The sequence below is a fragment of the Phocoena sinus genome, chromosome 7 (genome assembly GCF_008692025.1).
Source record: "Phocoena sinus isolate mPhoSin1 chromosome 7, mPhoSin1.pri, whole genome shotgun sequence".
In the NCBI taxonomy this organism is placed as follows: Eukaryota; Metazoa; Chordata; class Mammalia; order Artiodactyla; family Phocoenidae; genus Phocoena; species Phocoena sinus.
In genome coordinates this window covers 109,738,818-109,760,657 of record NC_045769.1, presented here as the reverse complement: position 1 = coordinate 109,760,657, position 21,840 = coordinate 109,738,818, and the positions used below count along the sequence as shown (strand labels likewise).

The 21,840-nt window shown below is 54.0% G+C and overlaps 1 protein-coding gene across 2 annotated transcripts in view; it reads right to left on the bottom strand.

The window, feature by feature from the left end:
- Window positions 1-21,840, bottom strand: part of MYO7B (myosin VIIB) — a 98,838-nt gene that overhangs the window by 32,754 nt on the left and 44,244 nt on the right. For both annotated transcript variants that reach the window (XM_032636484.1, XM_032636485.1), the window contains exons 11-19: window positions 20,862-20,981; window positions 20,419-20,561; window positions 16,285-16,495; window positions 15,522-15,657; window positions 10,408-10,571; window positions 6,200-6,337; window positions 4,253-4,405; window positions 3,578-3,676; window positions 1,805-1,899 (exon numbers count right to left, since the gene is read on the bottom strand). In XM_032636484.1, the coding sequence (XP_032492375.1) occupies window positions 1,805-1,899; window positions 3,578-3,676; window positions 4,253-4,405; window positions 6,200-6,337; window positions 10,408-10,571; window positions 15,522-15,657; window positions 16,285-16,495; window positions 20,419-20,561; window positions 20,862-20,981 (1,259 nt within the window). The remainder of the gene's footprint in view (window positions 1-1,804; window positions 1,900-3,577; window positions 3,677-4,252; window positions 4,406-6,199; window positions 6,338-10,407; window positions 10,572-15,521; window positions 15,658-16,284; window positions 16,496-20,418; window positions 20,562-20,861; window positions 20,982-21,840) is intronic.

The window sequence follows — 21,840 nt, the reverse complement described above, 5'->3', positions numbered from 1 at the left end:
GTGGTACCCCTTAAACTTGTACAGTACTGTAAGTCAATTATATCTCAATAAAACTGGGGGACAAAAACCAAAACAAACAAACAAAAAAGAACAAGAAAAAAATCATCTGGAGGACTTCAATATTTATTGATGTCTGGGTGCCGTCCAGTCCAATTAAGTCAGAATCTTTGTTGATGGGTGGACAATATATGTCTGTATATCTATCTATTCAATATTTTTTGGTGCATGTACACACACACACACACACACACACACACACACACACTCACACACTCACATGATGATTCTAATATAAGGCCAAAGTAAACAACTGAGTTATCTAAAAATAAAGATAATTTGTCTCCTTTCTAATATTTACACCAGTGATTCTCAACTGGGGGTGATTCTGCCCCCCAGGCACATTTGGCAATGTCTAGACACATTTTTGGTTGCCATGACCGGGGGTTGGGGAGGATGCTACTGGCATCTAGTGAGTAGAGTTCAGATGTTGCTAAACATCCTGCAATGCCCAGGACAGCCCCCTATGACAAAAAGTTATCCAAGCAAAATGTCAATAGTGTTGAAGTGGAAAAACCCTGATTTCTATATTTTCTTTAAATTTCTTGTCTAATTGCATTGGCCAGAACAGCAAGAACACCATTAGTTACCAATGGTGATCACTTCTGGGAAGACGGAGTAGACATACTTTCCCTTACTCCTCCTATTAACGACAACTAAAACCCCCTAGACATTATACATAAAACAAACATTAAGAAGACTCTGAAAGATGGAGAGAAGAAGGAAGACCAGCTGAGGATCTCAGACACAGTGGTAACTTCTCTGGATTTCTTTTTGCCTCACATACCCCAGACTAGGAGTTGAAGAAGTAGGCGATCCAGAAATGACAATGGGCACAGACCAGAAAGACCCCAAGAAAAGGCTTCTCTCTCTACCAAAAGGATCAAGAAAGGGGCAGTTTAGCAAAACAGAAAACTTTTAGATAATAACCAAGTCTACTCCAGTGAAACATCATGTAAACAACTGTGGTTCCCCCACCTACACCAGAAGATGCCCAGTGGAAAGCCTAGACATCCACCCTCACCTGGGTTGTGTAGGAAGTCATCCTTGATGGGTAGTAATGAGCTCACCCCCAACAATGGCAGTAGAGACCACTGGGGAATCCCGAACCTGTATGGCCTTCTAAGCCACACCTCCCCGCCTCATGACCCTGCTTGCTGGTGCCCATGGCCGCTATTCCCGTGGCTCAGCCACTTTCTCGCACTTTGTCCTCTCTGGGTTTCCAGGCCTTCCTATGGTTGGCAACGGGCCGATAGGACAGCAGGGAATGGCACCATGGGACCTGCCGAGCCCCCTGGACGTGGTGAGGGGGAGGGAGGCGGTAATATGGCTAATTTACTGAACCTGCACTGAAATTCAAGCGTTATCTTCTTACTGACAAGGAACCCGAGTCAAAGACAGTTCTTTTCTTCCCTCCAAAACCAGCCACCTCATAAAACCAAACCCATACGTTCTCTAAGACAACTGAAGGAGAACACCGAGATATAGTCGAAACCAGAGCTGACGCTTCATTGGGCTCTTGCTTCCATGGTGGAGTTTGCCCTCCACCCCAAAGATTCAAATAATGTATTAGAATTCTCTGGCCAACACAGGCTGCAGTGTCCCTGGTCAGGAGGTCCCGACAGCACTTCTGCCTCAGTTACCCCGAGAGGGGGACCAGTGGGAACATGTGGCCCTTGTGGGGTACAGGCCTGCCCAGGGTACATGGCGGGTGGGTGTATGGGCTGGGACGGGTCAGGGCAGGTACCTGTATCTGTAGCCCCGCAGGACTCTCTGGATGCTGACTGCAGCCTTGTCCAGGGCCTGGCTCCTCTGTACCGCCAGCAGGGTTTCCTGGTTTTCCTGGGATGGGAGAGATCTCATCATGAAGCTGCCCTGCCTCACCCCTACTCGCCCACCTGCAGCCAGAAGTCAGGGTATCTCAGACTCTTCCCACACGTCTCCTAGGAGGGCGGACAGGGGATGGGGCCCTCATGCTGCCACCGATGTGGCTCAGAGCAGAGAACCGCAGCTACATCCCCAGCCCCAATCCGAGAACTTCCCATTTTAGTTCTTTCTTCTTGTTAATTCGATCTGGGAAATTTCACTTCTGCTCTGGAGAAACCAAGATGGGGGCAAAACATTTCCCCAAAGCTGTATTTTATTTCCCAAAACTCATGTGCAACGCTCATTCAGCTGTAATACAGATGCACGCTTGTTTCCATATAAACATGAACTCCAGCCTTTGCGTAGAATTCAGAGTGTTGAGGTCATAAGCCGTCTTCATCCCTGAGCGGTGACTTTCCCTGGCCCACCTCCCTGCTCCCCCTGGATCCCGGGCCCGGAAGGAAGGGGCTGTCTTTGCAGAGTAGAGCGCAGCACAGCCCTTTGCTAAGTGATGAGCAGAGGCCAGGGGCTTGGTGGCCCTTCCTGCCCCCATCAGTCTTGCATCAAGCAAGCACTGGGTCTCTTCGTGTGCCTGGGTGGGCCCTGGGGACACAGAGATGGACTAGACCCCCGACTGTGGCCTCACGGAGCAGCCAGGGAGGGGGAGGGATGGAGGGGTGGGCACTCACCTCTCCTCCTTGGCCATCCACCCACGCTGACCCCACTCTCCATACCGCACCCTCCTGGGCAGCGGCCCTGGGACTCTCCAGACCTCTTCCCTCTGCCAGCCTCACCTCCCCAGTGGGGTCTGAAGCCCCTCTGTTTCTTCCTTCCTGTCAAGCCCCAGAGTCCCAGCACAGGCAGACCTGACTAACGCATGGACCTACGGACAGACCCACTGGAGAGCTGGGGCTGGGAGGACAGACAAGGACGTTTGGGCAGGCTCTACGGGGGAGGAGGAGAGAGTGGAGGCCTCAGGAAGGGCAGTGGGGACGAGGTGGGGTGCGGGGCCGGCTGGCAGAGCCCTGATTCTAGCCCTGATCTTCTCTTTCTCGCCCTGCTGACCTGCCCAAGGCGTGTGAGGCTAGGAGACACGGAGGTTCTCTCCCTGTGGCTCTCTGACCCAGTTCGCAATCCTGGAGGGCCCGAAGGCCAGCCTCAAGGGCGGGAGGCTGCCTCTGCGTGACCTTGAGCCTCCCTGTGAGTTGATGGAGAGGGAGGTGGGAGGTGGGAGATGGTGCTGCTTGTACTGACCGGCCAAGGAGCTGTCATGGGGGGAGGGGGCACACTGCCTCCTGCCTGAAGCCCCGCCTCTCCAGGGAGGCAGGGGCGGGGCTTCCCCAGGTCTGACTGCAGACTGTGGCGGGCCTGAAGGGCTGTTCTCCGGGACAGTGGGAGACCTCCCTCAGCTCCTTCTTGCTCTTCCGCGGTGGCTTGGAGGCAGCCCCTCCTTCTCCTCAGGCCTTGCCCTAAATGTCCTCCTCTGAGAAGCCCCCGGGCTTTCACGGCCGGGCTCTCCCCGTGCCGTCCTCCTCCTTTCCTCCCTAGCGTGGCTTTCTTGAGGGAGAGGCCACGCACGGCCCAGGCGCCCACGGGCACCAGACCAGCCACACAGGCTTCCGGAGGCTGAGGACCAGCACGTTCAGGGTCTCACCTTCAGGAAAATTTTGGTCTTTCCCATTTTCCAGTCTTTGTCTGTGCCCAGCCTGCTTTCGGCGATGCGCAGGGTCATCTGGCGAAACTTGCCCCGAAGCTGCCAAAGAGAAACAGGACTGGCTCTGTGGAGTCACGCCGGAGCCTGAGGTCCCTCCTCGGGGGCTTCCTAGGGAGCGGGGTCCGTCTGCTCCCACAGGGGTCGCCGTCAGGGGCTGCTGGGCCGGGGCACAGGCACTGGGCACCCTGGATCAAGGGTGGGGCCCAGGGGACCATGAGGCCACCACACCTTGTAGGGCCTGGGGCCTCAGTGGGGCCGTTGGACACAGGCAGCCCAAACTTCAGGATGGCTGAGTGTTCGGGGAAGGCTAGGAAGCAGGAAGTGTCCTGCTCCCTGGCCACTTATCATCTCTGTGACATTCTGCCACGTAAAAGAGAGTGTTTGCTTTTAACTGCGCATGCTCCTAGAAGGAACATAATCAGCCGCTAGCCTCGTCTAGAGAACCGAAGCAGGAACGGGGGTCATTTCAAAGCTTGGAGTCCAGGGAGGGGCCCTGGGCATCAGGTGGGCAGCCCGCTTGGAACGGCGGCCGTGTGGGCGCCCAGAGGCGGCTGGGTTCTGCGGATGCGCACGCCGCCTCTCGGGGCCCGTGTGCCGGGCCGTGGGGACACACACCTCCGTGCGCACGGCGCTGGGCAGCAGGACGCGGAACCTCTGCGAGAACTCCGCGAACGAGTAGCGGATGGGGAATCCGGACTTGCGGATGTGCACCGTCTCCATCATGCCTGAGTAGCGCAGCTGCCAGATGCATAGCTCCCGGTTGAAGAGCTGTGGGCGCAGAGGAGAGGGGCTGATGGCGCGGGCCTCCCCCTTCCGGACCTCCCTGCCACCAACCCTTCGGCTGTCCACCAGATGCAGGAGAACCAAGCAAACGCTTGGTTTCATGAACGTTCTGTTTTGAAGGGAGATATTTGGTTGAAGTTGCTGCAAAGTCCTGGAAGTGTTTTCCAAGGAGCTAAAAAGTCGATAACATACGAACTGGGACATCCACAAGAACACCAAATGCTTCCCACATTTTCAGAATATGCAAAGTGTGAGGAATATCGAAGTGTTTTTGCATATGCCACATTTAAAATTTTTTGAAGTGCCCCCAAGCAATGATGCCAAAGAACACAGTTTCCTTCTGGCTTTGCCTGTGTTGGGGTGACCGGTGCCCCTGCAGTCCTTCAGGCTGGGGCTCCATCGTGCCTCTCACACTCTAGTGGAAGGAATAAGTACCTTTCCTACTTTGAGTCAGAAAATATTCTAAACTTAGTCTGTCCATCCTCCAGAGATGGGTATTTGGAGAGGAACTTGGCCACGATGCTTTGCACAGGGGTATGGGGTCTCAGCCATGGCCCCAAGACTCTGCATGCCTGGGACCCTCGAGAGTCCCCCTCCACCTCCAACCAGGAGTGTCCGGGGACTAGGGGCAAGCCCTCCAATCTGGCAAGCCCACCAGCACCTGGAAACACAGAGTGCCACAGAGGCAACTGCCTGTGGCATCTAGGACCGCACAGTAGTTAGTTTTGGGCAACTCCTTAGCTCCCATTTATTATTTCCGGTGGGCCTCGTGCTTTTCCTTTAATCTTTACAACAGCCCTACCTGGTGCGGTACTGAGCTCCAACTTAAAGACAAGCTGCCTGAGGCTCAGGGCCATGCTCCTGAGTGGCTGAGCCAGGGTTCCTACCTTGAGCCTTCCTGGCCCCTCAGCCTGGGTTCCCCTACACCCGCACAGCAGCTACCAACTCCCAGAAATGTCTCAGCCAGGGGCACCCACAAGACCTGAGAATGATCCTCAGGCCCCCACCTGTGGGCGTGGGTAGAGGACCTCTGGGAGCACAGTTACTCTCTAACATCTGTGCATTGTGCCTTTAAGGAAGACACACTTTGGATCTCCTGGGCCAGCCTGAATTTCATATGGTTTTATACTTTTCAAAAAGGCACTTCATTTAATGTAATATTATTTCTTTTCTTAAGATTTTTTTTTTTTTTAAATCATGTTATCTCCTCTCAGATGGCATCTCCGAGTTTCTGGAATCCTGTATTTGCAGCCTCTGGGTGGGATTCCCAAGCCCATGTGTCAGGGGCTGGGCAGGCAGCAGGCTCCCACCCCACCACACACATAAGCAGATAAAGCCGCCTTCCAAGGGCTGCATGGCCTCAGGTCTCGGTGACCAGCAGTTGGTGTCAGTCTCTAAAATCACAGTACTGGTTGCTGCCCCTTATGGAGTGTGGTTTACTTATGCAGATGTGGCAAAAACGTCATGTGCAATCCTTGCTGCCCCCTGCAGGTAGGCAGGTCCTGAATTTACGGAAGAGAAAACTGAGGCTCAGAGAAGCAACACACCTGGCCAATGGCAGGCGAATGGCAGGGCTGAGACAGTTGAGGTCCAGGTGATCCAAAGCCCTGAAGGTCACAGACCTTCAAATGGCCTAGACTGGTCACCTTGCCTCAGTACCCACATCTGTAAAATGGGGGCAGATAGCTCTAAAGCTGCCCAGACACTCGTGCAGGGAGTGACATGACCCCAGATGCCATCAGACTCATCCAGTAGAGGCCTTCTCCCTCCCCGCATTACCAGTGGCTTCTTGTACTCATTGGGTTTGATGCAGCGGATGAAGTAGGGCTGGCGGTTGGTCAGGATTTTCATCAGCTGGTCCAGGGACTGCTTGAACTGGCCCGCCAAGGTGGAGGGCCGCTTGCCGGAGTCTGCAGACTGCAGGCAAAAGCACAGGGCACAAGTGGGGGGCTGGGGAGCTTGGCCTGGGGCACAGCTGACCCATGGCACAGCGAGGGCTTCTGCCGAGGTCCCGCAGGTGGGCAGGGCTACGTTCATCCAATCGCTCATTCATTCATCTAGCACAGGTTCCTCAAGTGCCTATGTGTGCAGGTGCCCAGCTAGACACTGGGGACCCAGAGCCAAGTAAGACAGGGCAAGCCTCCTGTCTAGGGGTGGGGCCCCCCAAGTGGGGCGCACAGATGATGCCCCAGGGTGAGGAGCGAATGTTTTACCTCACCATTCTACATGTTCAGTTTTTGTATCGGTTTTATATGCTTATTTTGAATGTTTTACACTGTACATTGTAAGCATTATAGTAAATGTATACAGTTTTAAAATACATGTATTAAAATGATGGATGCAAGAGAAAACAAAAGCCCAAGCCCCGGGCCAAGAGTAGTGTGTGTTTTTGTGCAATGCTGGCCTTGGACAATGCTCCTTGATCAAACCTTTCCAAGGTCGAATGTTCTTGAGTATGTACTGCCAAATTGCGTCCGTCTGGAGACACGAGCTCAGCATTCAACACCTCTGAAAGCAGGATGCGATCACTGGCAGGCCTAATGACGATGGGCAGCATTTTCCTGTTGTCCTGGTTTATAAAATAATGTGCATTTCCCTCCACTGTCATTCTGTTGCCTGAAACCTGTGGGACATGCTCTGGTGTCCCCACAGGGCCAGGAGTAGGCTGTGCTCCGGCCTCAGCTGTGACGTCCAGGCTGGCTCTGTGAATGCAGAGGGTCTGGCCCAGCTCCACCTGGTTGCAGACCTGGGCAATTCCTGCACAGCCTCGCGGCTCCTTGGTGCCCCCCTGGGCTGGCTCTGCACGTGGCTGTGCTGTGGGCCCTGGGCGCTAAAGCCTCAGGAGTAGAGGTGGGGGTTGGGATGATGAGAGGTCAAGGGCACCTCAGTGTGGCCAGGGCTGACTGTGCAGCATGCGGGGGAGAGGACAGGGGGTGTCCTCTGCTGCACCCACAGTTCCTGAGCCCCTGAGCCGGCCTCATCTCCCTGCCTGGGCGTGGGGGAGCTCCTCGTCAGGTGACTCACAGGGCTTTTCTGGAACAGTCACTGTTAAGGGGTGAAGGCATGGCTGCTAGGGGGTGCACAGACCGGCACCCTGCTGGGGTGTCCTAGGCTGCTCTGAGGAGCACCTGGGGCTCTCTGCTGCCCACCTCCCTGGCCAGGAGCCTCAGTGCTGCTGCCACCACTCCACACACACCACACACACACACACAGCACATACCACACACACACAGCACATACCACACACACACCACATACCACATACCACATACCACACACACACACAGACACCACGTAGTACACACACACCAGATACCACATACCAAACACACACACCACACAACACACCACGTACCACACACACACCACATACCACACACACACACACACACACACAGCACATACCACACACACACCACATACCACACACACACACACCACATACCACACACACAGCACATACCACACACACACACCACATACCACACACACACCACATACCACACACACACCACACACACACACAGCACATACCACACACACACAGCACATACCACACACACACCACATACCACATACCACACACACACACAGACACCACGTAGTACACACACACCAGATACCACATACCAAACACACACACCACACAACACACCACGTACCACACACACACCACATACCACACACCACACACACACACACACACACACACACAGCACATACCACACACACACACCACATACCACACACACACACACCACATACCACACACACAGCACATACCACACACACACACCACATACCACACACACACCACATACCACACACACACCACACACACACACACAGCACATACCACACACACACCACACACACCACACACACACACAGCACATACCACACACACACAGCACATACCACACACACACCACGTACCACACACACCACGTACCACACACACACACACACCACATACCACACACCACACACACACACACAGACACCACGTAGTACACACACACCAGATACCACATACCAAACACACACACCACACACACACACCACACACCACATACCACATACCACACACACCACGTACCACACACGCACCACATACCACACACCACACACACACACCACATACCACACACACACCACATACCACACACCACACACACACATACCACACACACCACGTACCACACACGCACCACATACCACACACACCACACACACACACAGACACCACGTAGTACACACACACCAGATACCACATACCAAACACACACACCACACACACACACCACACACCACATACCACATACCACACACACCACGTACCACACACGCACCACATACCACACACCACACACACACACCACATACCACACACACACCACATACCACACACCACACACACACATACCACACACACCACGTACCACACACACACCACATACCACACACACACACACACCACATACCACACACCACACACACACACACACACACACACACACAGACCACGTAGTACACACACACCAGATACCACATACCACACACACACACCACATACCACATACCACACACACACCACACACACACACAAACACCACGTAGTACACACGCACCAGATACCACATACCACACACACACACCACACACCACGTACCACACACACACACACACACACCACATACCACACACACACCACATACCACACACACACCACACACACACACAGACACCACGTAGTACACACGCACCAGATACCACATACCAAACACACACACCACACACACACACCACACACCACATACCACATACCACATACCACATACCACATACCACACACACCACGTACCACACACGCACCACATACCACACACACACACACACACCACATACCACACACACACACACACACAGAGACCACGTAGTACACACACACCAGATACCACATACCACACACACACACCACACACACACACCACATATCACATACCACACACACCACATATCACACGCACACACACACCACACACATGCACCAGATACCACACACACACACACACATCAGATACCACACACACACACACACCACACACACAGCAGATACCACACACACACACACGCCACACACACACCACACACACACACCACACACACACACACCACACACCACACATACCACACACACCACATACCACACGCACACACACGCACCAGATACCACACACACACACACACACATCAGATACCACACACACACACACACCACACACACAGCAGATACCACACACACACCACATACCACACACACACACGCCACACACACACCACACACACACATCACACACCACACATACCACACACACAACATACCACACGCACACACACACACCACACACACGCACCAGATACCACACACACACACATCAGATACCACACACACACACCACACACACAGCAGATACCAAACACACACCACATACCACACACACACACACACCACACACACACACACACCACACACACCACACATACCACACACACAACATACCACACGCACACACACACACCACACACACGCACCAGATACCACACACACACACATCAGATACCACACACACACACCACACACACAGCAGATACCACACACACACCACATACCACTTACCACACACACACACACCAAGCACCACACACACCACACATATACCACACACACACACACACCACATGACACACACACCACACAAAACACACACAGAGACAGATATAGAAAGAAACAAGAGAAGCCAAAGCAGGTGGGCCGTCTAGAGTCCACCACTCACTGGGAAGCAGGCGGAGTCCCGTTCCCCCGACCCCACCCCGCCCGCTGCCCCTGAAGCCCCGCTCCCCGTTTTCAGTCACCTCTGCCCCCCGCCTGAGGATTCCCGACCCGAGAACCCAGGCCCCCGGCTGGGCAGGGCCACCGAGCCCACCTTGAAGAGCTGGCTGCCTGCCGTCACCTGGACGATGGTCCCTCGGCCCCGCTTGCGCTCCGAGGACTCCAGCCCGAATATCTCCCGCAGGAACTCGTTCTGGGAGGAGTGGACCAGGGCGAGGATGTCCTTGCTCAGCACGTCCCGATTCTTCTCCAGGAAGCCTGCAGGTGTTGTAGTTTCTCATGTCAGGGTTGAAAGCAAGCTCACCACACGAGACGAATTGTGCAGAGACTCAACAGAAGAGGGCTGCTGCTGTCTCAGGAGATACAGCGCCGGCTCGTCCTGCTGTGGTGACTTTTATTTAAGCTTTATCTATGGTTACATCTTAAGACTTGTTTTCTCAACATTCCAGAAATACCAAAGCAGCCAGATATGCTTTTACTGATTATACAATAAACGGTGGGCTTTCTTAAGAACGTGTCATGCTTCGTCCTTGAACGCAAAAGGAGCACAAGGACATTTCCCTGTGTTCCCATTATTCTGATTATACTGAGGACATTTCATGGATCAGCGCCCCAAACACTCAGGACTGCTTGCAGTTCTGGCTTTTTCGCACGCACCCACCCAGCTTGCCGGGGGGACTCATGGGGCACGTCTCCTTCCATGTCCTCAGTTATTTCTCTACTCGGGGAAGCAGAGTCCCCCACCCAGCTCGGGCGCGGTGGGACAGGAGTCCCGCAGGCCACCCCTCCAGACCTGCCTCCATCACCGGGGACCGGCGCCGGCCGGTGTCACGGCCACAGCCACATCCTGCGGCCGGCACTAGCCCCCATCCCCACTGCTGCCCCCATCCAAGCCGCCACCAGTCCTTCCGCCTGATTAGCCTGCCCGCCCCCTGCCCCTCCCTGCCTGCCTGGCCCCTCTGCCCCCAGGGACCTTCCTGAGAGGGCACATCGCCCAACACCCCTCTTACCTTTCCTCTTCTTCTCTGCTGCCAGTGCCTGCCTTCTCCCTCCTCTCTCCCCTGGGGCCTGCACCCCACCCCACGGAGACCTCATCTCTCCCCCAGGCCCTGTGTCCCACCCCAGGGGGTTTCATCTCTTCCAGGGGGGCCTGCAGCCTCCACGAGCTCTCTGGGGCCCTCTACCCTCCCATCCCACCCAGGCCAACTCTGGTTTTTGCTTCAGGCCAGCTCAAGTGTCCTGTACTCCAGGAGGCTCTCCTGTCCCACAAGTGGGGTGAGGGGCCCTCCTTGGGGCTCCCTTCCGCCCTGTCACCTGGCTCAGGGGTGGCCTGAGGACTTCGCATCTGCTCCACCAGCCACGGCTCCCTGGGTGGACCACGGGCAAGACTGAGTCCATGCCCCTCAACATCCCAGCAATCCCAGCCACCGCTGTCACTGCCACATACACCCAGGAACCCACTAACAGCACAGCAGACAGAGTGTCCGTTCCATGTACAGTTTAGACCTCCCCGAGGGCAGTTCCTGCAGGCTCTCATCAGGGCTCTGAATTTCTGGGGACCCTGGGCAAGTATGATCGAGGCAACTGCGTGTTTACATAAAGGAGCCAAAAGAAGAAGAGAAGGAAAAGGAGAAAGCACAGAAACCTCCCCACCCCTCATAATCCCTGAAAATCTGGCAACCTGGCCACATCCAGGCAGCTTGCAGTCTGGAGAGGAAGAGCTGGGCACTCCCACCTGGAGGCCCACCCTTCCCAGCTCGCCGGTCTGTGCAGGAGCGGCCACTTCAAAACGCCCCTGCGGAACCAGCGTGGGGGCAGTAGCTGCTTTGCTCTTCCTGGAAGCCCAAAACGGGGAAACGAAAGAAATTAAACACAATTTGGCTTCCTGGCTTCAAGGATGCGGGGGGGGGGGGGGGGTGACTTGCTGATTATGAGGTCCTGAGACGTATTTCCCTCTTCATCATAAGTTTAAACTGCACTGGTCTTGGAAATGAATGTGTGCCCATGGGCATTGTGTGCACATGCGCGTCAGCATATGTGTGTGCTTGGACAGAGTAGGTTTAAGAACGAAGCATGTCTGTCACTCACTAAGGAGACCCTGAGGGCCTGGGAACCCCAGGGCCCCTCTACAAGCCCTGCTCTGGGGCCTTGGAAGGACTTTCTAGGGCCAAGGGGCCCTCCAGCCTAAGGACTGAGCCTCCAGAAATCAGGGAGGGCAATGTATGGGCTGAGCTGTTTGCCCCCAAAATCCATATGTTGAAGCCCTAACCTCCAGTACCTCAGAATGTGACTATATGTGGAGAGAAGGGCCTTTAAAGAGATAATTAAGATAAAATAAGGCTGTTAGAGTGGGCCCTAATCCAGTCTGACTGGTGTCGTATAAGAAGAGGAGATAAGGGACTTCCCTGGTGGCGCAGTGGTTAAGAATCCGCCTGCCAATGCAGGGGACACGGGTTCAAGCCCTGGGCTGGGAAGATCCCAAAAGCGGCAGAGCAACTAAGCCCTTGTGCCACAACTACTGAGCCTGTGCGCCACAACTACTGAAGACTGTGCGTGGAGAGCCCCTGCTTCGCAACAAGAAGCCATGGCAATGAGAAGCCCGCACGCCGCAATGAAGACCCCACACAGCCAAAAATAAAAATAAATAAATTTATTTTTTAAAAAAAAAGAAGAAGAAATTAGGACCCAGAGACAATAAAGATGCCAGAAGAGAGACATCAGAAGGAACCAGTCCTGCCGACATCTTTGTCTTGGACCCCTGGACTCCAGAACTGTGAGAAAATACATTTCTGTACGTATTTGTGGAAATTTGCTATGGCAGCACTGGCCAACGAACAGAGGTGTGGGTCTGGGGGTGAGCAGACAGCATCCCTCCCCTGCTGCCATGGGAGAGAGTGGACCACCTGAGGCAGGGCACAGAATCGCAGGGAGAAGGCACTGGAAGAGGCTGCTTCTCGAAGCCAGGCTAGATGAGGACCCGGGGCCTGCTGAGGGATTCATCCAGCAAGGGTCCGACCCTGACTTGTCCTCACGCTTTGAGTCACCCCACATTTTAGTGGGATGCATTCTTAAATTCTTAGGAATTTGAGTAGTGTGTGGTCTCTATTTTGTTCAGAATTTAAAAGTGATAACTGATGAAAGACTTTTCTTATTCCCTCTAATTCACATTTACAGGATATCAGAAGCTGATACAATATTGAAGTACTAAGTGGTACTAAGGAACTACAAAAATACCATAGGACTTCCCTGGTGGCACAGTGGATAAGAAGCCCCCTGCCAATGCTGGGGACACAGGTTTAAGACCTGGTCCGGGAAGATCCCACATGCCGTGTAGCAACTAAGCCCATGCACCACAACTACAGAGCCTGCGCTCTAGAGGCCCTGAGCCACAACTACTGAGCCCGCGTGCCACAACTACTGAAGCCTGCAAGCTAGAGCCCGTGCTCCGCAACAAGAGAAGCCACTGCAATGAGAAGCCCACGCTCCGCCACAACTAGAGAAAGCCCGCGTGCAGCAACGAAGACCCAACACAGCCACAAATAAATAAATTTATTAAAAAAAAAGAAGCAAACAAACAAAAAACCCCAAAAATACTATAAAGCTCATCTGTGTATCTCTGCCATTTAACAGTTAACAGTTAACAAAACTATAACTGAATTGTATGCACACCAAAAAAAAAGAGAAAAACCCACAAACCTGGTGTGGGGTGCAGGGAGGCCACATCAGGGGTGGAAGAAGGAAGCCTGGTTCCCCCTCTGCCAGCTGGTGCTGTGAGAGGAGGGGACTGGATCGGGAGCTGGGGCCATGCGGCCCTCACCAAGCTGGGAGTGGTGAGAGCCTAGGCGAGGCTCCAAGGCCACCTAAGCCCCTCTCCCAGCTGTGTGCCAGGAGGCTGCTTTCTGCAGGTGGGGACGGGCAGACACTTGGTGGCACCCTGTGTCTCTCCAGGCTTAGGCAAAGCCTCCCGGCTCCAGGTGTTCTCAGAGTCGGGGGAGGGTCAAGGCACCCCTGGGCTCGGTCCCTCAAAAGACAGAGTAAATGGGGCTTAAGGTTTCAGCACAGCAGGGCACCAAAAGAAAACCCAGCAGGCCTATCTTTAAAGAGCGTGAATAAAATTTTGCACTTAGAAAGAAGCTACCTTAATCTTAGCATACATGAAAGTTTCAGGTCACTTCAAAAACTAAAACTTGGCCTTGAGTAGCCCATGGAGGTTGATGCGCTCAGTGTCTTTGTATTCTGGGATTCTGGGGTCCCACTAGCTCTGGTCTCTCCCTTTCAGAAGAGCCCCAAAGCCAGGATCTGGTGGGAACTACGAAGGAGCAGCCTCACCTCCTCATTTTTCCAACAGAAATAATCCCCTGACCTCCTAACACTGCCCCTCCTCTATGTAAAAACATCAGCCCCTCCTGCTGCCTTGTCCCTCCACCTGAAAAGTGCTTGGAGCATCCCTGACTCCAGGTTTCCATTTAAACAGATCAGAGCAGCTCCTCATTTCTCCATACGAGTCCCACAGTGACACTATGACCGTCTGCCTCGTTTTCCTGACCACAGCACTCTCTGGCCGCCTTTCCCATTTTTCTAAGCACATCAGCAGGTTGACCACCCCAGGCCTTTATTTCTCCAATCAAAACCATGCCTGACCTTATCTCAGCATATATACTTTCACTACCAAGAGGGTGAAAAGATATCCCACAGAATAGGAGAAAATATTTGCACGCTTACGGACACGTGCTACAACGTGGAAGAACCATGAAAACATTATGACAAGTGAAAGAAGCCAGTCACAAAGGCCACATGGTGTACGATTCCATTTATGTGAAATGTCCCAAACAGGCAAATCCATAGAGACAGAAATCAGTGGTTGCCTAGGGCTGGGGTGAAATGAGGAATGACCGCTAATGGGAGTTTCTCTTTTGGGGTGATGGAAAAGTTAAAAAATTGTGGCAACAGCTGCATAATTCTGTGAACATAGTAAAAACCATTGGGTTGTAGACTTCAAATGGCTGAATTCTTCGGTATGTGAATTATCTCTCAATAGAACTATTACCCACAAAACAAAACACAAACAAACACGCCCGGTCCATTCCATTCCCTCTGTCCCATTGCTGGTTCTGCAAAATGACCTAGTCCCCTCAGCCTTCTTTCCTTGGCCTCCCTGGAGTGCTCGGGATTTAGAAGAAAGGGGCTGTGGAGAGGAGCTGCACCCACCTTCTGCCTGGTAGTACACCTCACCGGCAAAGTGGGAGATGCCAAATCGGGCATCGTGGATGTTCTTGGGCTGCAGGAAGACCTTGTTGTTGGCATGGATGTTCTTCAGTTTTTGTAGCAAGGTGGTGTCTGTCCCCTGGAAGAATGGACACCCTATGGGCTGAGGTCCCAGAGTCCAGCCACTGGGAGGTCAGCTGGCACACTCCCAGGTCTCAGGGGCTCCCTCAAGGGGGCAAAACAACTGAATGACTGAGGGCCTTTCTACAGACAGCAAACGGACGCCCAGGTGGCGACAGCTTGTTGCGGTGAGTGAGGACAAAGGCGGGAGTAGGGACTGGGTCGGGCGATCCTCACTGCCAGCTTCCTGCTCTACCCTTCCCTACAACTGCCCAGGGACCAGAGCTTCTCCCTTCTGTAGATCACAGCTCTTCTTGACTACCTTTGAGAATCCATCTCCCCAAGGACAGGCAGAGTGCCCCAAAGTGAGAATGAAAGTGTTTCCTTGTCTTGAACCCTCTGCAGCCCTTGACCTACAAGGCTGAACAAGCCCCCTCTTGGGGTGTGTTCTTGAATCTAAATAATGCATTCTGGGGAGTGGGAGTGAGGGTAGAGTCAGGTGCCTCCCTGCAGGAGGCAGGCCTTGAAGGAGAGGAAGGCTGGAAGGCTGGGGCTTGTCTGCTAACTCCCGGTAGAGGTTCCAGCAGCCCTGGAGTTTCCCACGTGTGGGGTCTCCACCCGAGGGGCGGCGGGCCCAGGGGCGCACCTGTGGGAAGTGGCTTTCTTCGTCCAGGAGGGAGATGATGCTCAAGGGCTTGAGGGCCAGCAGGTCCAGCGTGGGCAGGTTGTCGTTGTAGTGGATATAGTCCCAGGGGATGCACTCGGTGCGGTATTCTTCCTGCTCCATGGTGAACACGTGCTGCACGAAGAGCTGCTGCAGGTGCTCGTTAGCCAGGTTGATGCAGAGCTGCTCGAAGCTGTGGGGACAGGGCCACCCCGGGCGGGAAGGGGCTGGCTCGATCGCTGCTGCAGCCGGCCCCTGGCACACAGCTGCATATCCCCAAACACATGCACACGCTGGCACACAGCCTCCCTCTTCTTCTACCTCTGCCTCCATCACCTCCTCCACCCCACAGCAAACAGACTCAGAGAAATGAGGGGGCTTGTGTATCATCAAGCCCCTGCCTTTGTCTCCCTCCGGTCCCCTGCGGTCCTCTGCCAGGCCTGCCTATCCTGACACAGAGACAATCCCTGGGGGACCAAGTGTCCTGTAGCCACCCAAGCATCCGTGGGCAAGTGGCTTTGGTATTAAGATGAGCTTCTGGCTGGGCTCCTTTGCATCAACCAGACACACTCCTTACCCCCACCCCAATCCTCCCAACCTGTTCTCCCTCCCGGGTTCCCCACCTTGGGAAATGGGTCCGCCACTTACCGCCCCTAGCTCAGGTCAGAAACCAGCCCATCATGCCTGACACCCCTCTCTCCCTCCTCCCCAGTTCCAATCAGTTGCCAAAGTCTGGTCCACGCTTCCTCCAACGCAGACCTGTTTACTTCTTTTCACCGCCACTGCTGCTACCTTAATCCAGGCCACCCTTCTTCCTCACCTGGAGCACAGTGACAGCGTCCTCATGGCTCTCCCTGCCTCCAGCCTCACCCCCCGCCCCCCGTCACTCTCCACAGCCACCAGAGGGAGCACATCTGATCCCGCTCTCCCCCTGCTTCGCATCCTTGTAGACCCGGGTGCCCATTGTTGTTGGGATCCAGACAGACAGTGACACAGTAGAAAGCCTGCCCGTCTCTGCCAGGGAGTGGCTGAGGGGCACCCTGGACTTCTCACAGTGCTGGGAAGGCACCTGGCCCCTGCTTACCTCTGAGTCTTCTTCACACGTGTGAGCCCCTCCCCTCCTTCCTCTGACCTGCTTGGTCTGCTCACCCTCTGGGTCTCACTTAGGCATTTCTTTTTCAGGATGGGTTGCCCATTTATGCAAAGCCGCATGGTACCCGGGACTCGTTGTTCAAGGTCTGTTAACCCAACAGAGTTAACACACTGCCTGCAGAGTGTGGACTAAGAATGCTGCCTGTCATATCAGTAAACAAAGGGTGTCACAGCTACGAGCCCTGAGGGAACTCAGGATGGAGACAAGGAATGACCACCATCTAGCAGTCATCAGACTGCAGCCACCCGCAACAACGATGCACCCTGGGGAGACTCAGGTTGGGAAAGCGCAGGATGCTGGCCCCAGAGAGCTGAGGTGCGTATCAAAGGAATGATTTCAACGAGCCCAGACTCTTGCATCTTCCCATACATAGAAAAGCACTAAATGCCTTAACTTGGGATGTCTGATTTTCTTTAATTAACATTAATCTTTTGATGTTCCAACTACCTGCCTTTTGTTGCAAAACTTTTATATGCCTTGGGACCCCCCCTCACCTCCTCGGAGCAGTTTTCTCAGAGTTATCTGAGATGCTGTCTCCTGGGCTTCAAGTCCTAAGAATGTCCACTGAAAAAAACATGACTCTCCACTTTGAGGCTGTGCACTTTTTTTCACTCGACAAGAGCGCTCGGTGAACCCCGGTCGGGCCAGTGACTGGGTGCTGCGAGTGACATGGCCCTGCTCCTCCATGTGGCCCCCGGACTGCAGCCCTGTCGCAAACCCTGCTCGTGGCCCAGATCCCCTACAACCAACTACTCATCCACCTCCACAGGGTCCAAAAGTGTGCTTGCTCCGCTCAACGGCCCCTCTCAGGGCCAGAAACCAATGATCAGAATCACTTTTTAGTTTACTTAGAGTTTGCATCGCGCTGGGCTGAGTTCTGCCAGCCCTACCCCAGCCCACCTGCCTGCAGAGAGCTGGTCCTGGGAGGCTGTCACCCCCATGTGCTTGCACTCGGAATGGTTTGTATCTTGACAATCCTGGCCAAGTTGATAGGGAAACCACTGACCAAAACTGCCCTCCCTGGCCAGGCCCGATAGTAACCACTTGCATGAGTTATCTTAAACAGGAGGTCCTGGTAAGGAATGTGGAACTAACAAGCTACCACCAACCGGAAGAATTCGGGAACGGTCAAAAGACAGAGGAGACACCAGTCCATATGTCCTACCGACCTCCCAGAATCCTTCTCGCTGGAATCCATCTTGGCTGAGTGATGTGTGCGCCACCAGGAAGGACTCTGAGACAGAGTGATTGGCCAGAGACAACCCGGAAACTAACCCCATCACCATAAAACCTGAGACTGCAAGCCATGTGGCAGAGCAGTTCTCCTGGGTTCCCTTAGCCTCCTGCTCTCCACCCGGGCACCTCTTCCCAATAAAGTCTCTTTCTTTGTCAGCACATGTGTCTCCTTGGACAATTCATTTCCAAGTGTTAGACAAGGGCCCACTCTTGGGCCCTGGAAGCGGTCCCCCTTCCTGCAACAAAGGGACCTTCTCAGACCTCAGCTGGAGGTAGGGCCTCAGGCAGGGGCATGCCAAGGTCAGGACAGCCCCTTGGCTCCTCTAATAGTGCCCAGAGGCCTCCACTTGGAACTGAAACCAAGCAGGACCCTGAGGGACCCTCCTGGGTACAAAAGCCCCTCTGCGTCCCCGTTTCTTGTTTGTAGAGAAAGGCTTTAGTCTCCTAGGCCATCCCTGAGTTCCAAAGAGCAGACTCAAGCAGTTACTAATTAGGGAAGTGAGGAAATGCAGTCAAGAAACAATAATGCAACGATAAAACAGAGTCCTAGTTCTTCCTCAGGGGGTACACATAACAGTCTGATGCATCTCTTTGAGTTCTTCTACAGAAACTAAGACCCCTGCCCAGGTGGAGGATGGTGACTACACGCTGACCACAAGTATGTAGACCCCAGACTGGTTGGAACCAGAAGGTTGATGATTAAGCTACCTGAAACTTCACCCCATTACCTCACCACCAACCAATCAGAAGAAAGTCCACAAGCTGACCACGTACCCTGTGATCCTCACCCCTAAAGTTGCCTTTAAAAAACTTTCCCTGAAAGTCATCAAGGAGTTTGTGCATGAGCTGCCCGTTCTCCTTGCCTGGCCCTGCAATAAACGCTGTGCTTTCCTTCACTACAGCCCAGTGTCAGTAGATTGGCTTTGCTGCTCACTGGGTGAGCAGACCTGAATTCAGTTCGGTAATAGGACCAACTCTAGGCTCCATCCAGCCCATCCCTTTAAATGAACCAGGCTCACCTGGGTAAGCTAGGTCACGCACGTAGGACGCTTCCTGCTTGCTTGTTCCCAGTCCTCATTTCCTCATCCTCCAGCCCCCGGATAATGCCCCAGAGCAACACCTGTCCTCATCTGGCCCCACTGCCTGGCTCCCCTCACCACCCCTCTCTACCCCCACCCCCAGCCTTCATCACAGTCTCAGCTGGGAATTACTTCTCTGAACTGCCTCCTGCCTCCAGACCTTCAGCCTCCAGACTGGGACACTGGATCAGAAGTGTCCTGCCTCACCTTACCCCTGCCAAACTGAAGAGTCGGTGATGGGCCACAAACCCCATTACCTAGTATGATATCCCACCTAGATGCAGTTGCATCCGTGTTATTGATTTCCATTTTCACCCTAACCACGTGTGATGATTCACTCTAGTTCATGAGGAGAGTGGATGGCTCAAGAGGGGTGATGAATGCTGAGGTGCTTTTAGCCTGACTCTCAGGGATGCTTTTAGTTATGTGGCTTTTTCTAGACATGCTGTGGATGCCAGGGGATGCGCACGGACCACCTCACTGAGGAAAGCCATAGTCTTGCTGAGGGACTCACCCTGGTGCCTGTGAGCGGAGGTGAGAGGTCCTGCTCCTAGCCCAGAGGGGGAGGAATGGCTACCCTGCAGCTGGCTCGGAGAAGAGCTAAGCTTATCTTCCATTTTCCAAAAGCAGGTGCACTGATCTCCATACCTATTTTTCTGGAAATTTTCAAAACCAAATATGTCCAGGAGGCCGATGGTCCTTCGCACGTTTTTGGGGTCCTGGGCAGGTGGGGTGAAAATCGCGGCGTTGATTTTCTTGAGAATCCACAGGAAGAGGTGCCCATAGATGCCCTGTGGAGACATGGGGTAGAGCCTGCAGGCTATGATGTACAAGAGGAAGGCTGCCCCTTTCCAGTTCACCTGGAAAGGCTGCAGGCACACTGGATCTCATGGACCTACTCAAGGAGATCATCCCTACTTTAAGGTAAGAAACCACCCTGGAGAGACTAGGCAGCCCACAGTCACCAGGCAGGTGACCGGCAGAGTTGGGACTTGCCCAGCTACCTCTGCCTTTTCCTGCTGTCCACCCACAAGGCAAGGAGCCACGCTCAACAGATTGACATGCGGGCCCCTTTTCCCACAGCTCTGCACCTTGACGAAGGCATCCCTCCGGTCTGCAGCCTGGGCGATGTTCAGGGGCCTGGTGACAAACTCCCCACGGATGGTGATGGAGTGTTTGATCAGACAGTCTCGGAGTGCCTGGTCCTTCACCTGGAAGGCGGGTGGGGGCTGGCATCACAGCTGACTGAGCAGGGCCTGGCGCCAACACCTTGTCTCATGACCAAATACCCTATGCCCAAAGCCTGAGGGTAGGAGATGCCTGTGACTAGGGCCAGAGTCGGGATGCTGGGCAGGGTCAGTCTGAGCACTGGGGTATCAGTGTTGGGGAAGGGTGCACAAACTGGGTGGGCCCCAAGCATGCTGGCTGCTTGGTTGACCAGTCCTGTGCTGGTCTCCTGAGGCTGGGTCCACCATTGGGTGGACCCTGGGAAACAGTGGGAAGGAAGGGCTCTGAGGCCTGGCCATTGACATCTGGATACGCCCCCGCTGACGTCACTGCTGCCTGGAGGCTGAAGACCCAAGGGAGCAAGACGAGTCTGGATGGAGTCCCTCCCACCATGCGGGGAAGACTGAACCAGCAAAAATGGAAGGTTTCTGAGAACCCTGAACCACATGAAGAACATTAGCAGCAAAACACGCCCACCTAATGTGATTGCTTCCCCCACCCCTTCTGATTCTATTAATTTTCCACTGGACCTGCCAGCGGGGTGTGATGTGGAGGACATTACAATGCCCCATCGCTCATCCTCCAAGTCAACGCTCTATTTGGTCTCCTTAATAACCTGTAGGGTGAATGGTCTGAGCACATTCCACCGGCCCAGAATAGCACAACTCATGGAGAAGCCCCGGGGACCAGGACACGGGGCAGGGACCTTTTGATGTAAGGACATCAGATTGTGTGAGTGGGGAGAGCCTGGGGTCTGGGTGGGGTGGAAAGTTGAGTAAAGGCCACAGAAGAGCAGGAGGGTCAGGGAAAAGGGAAGAAACACACGTTCAAGTCAAACTGATC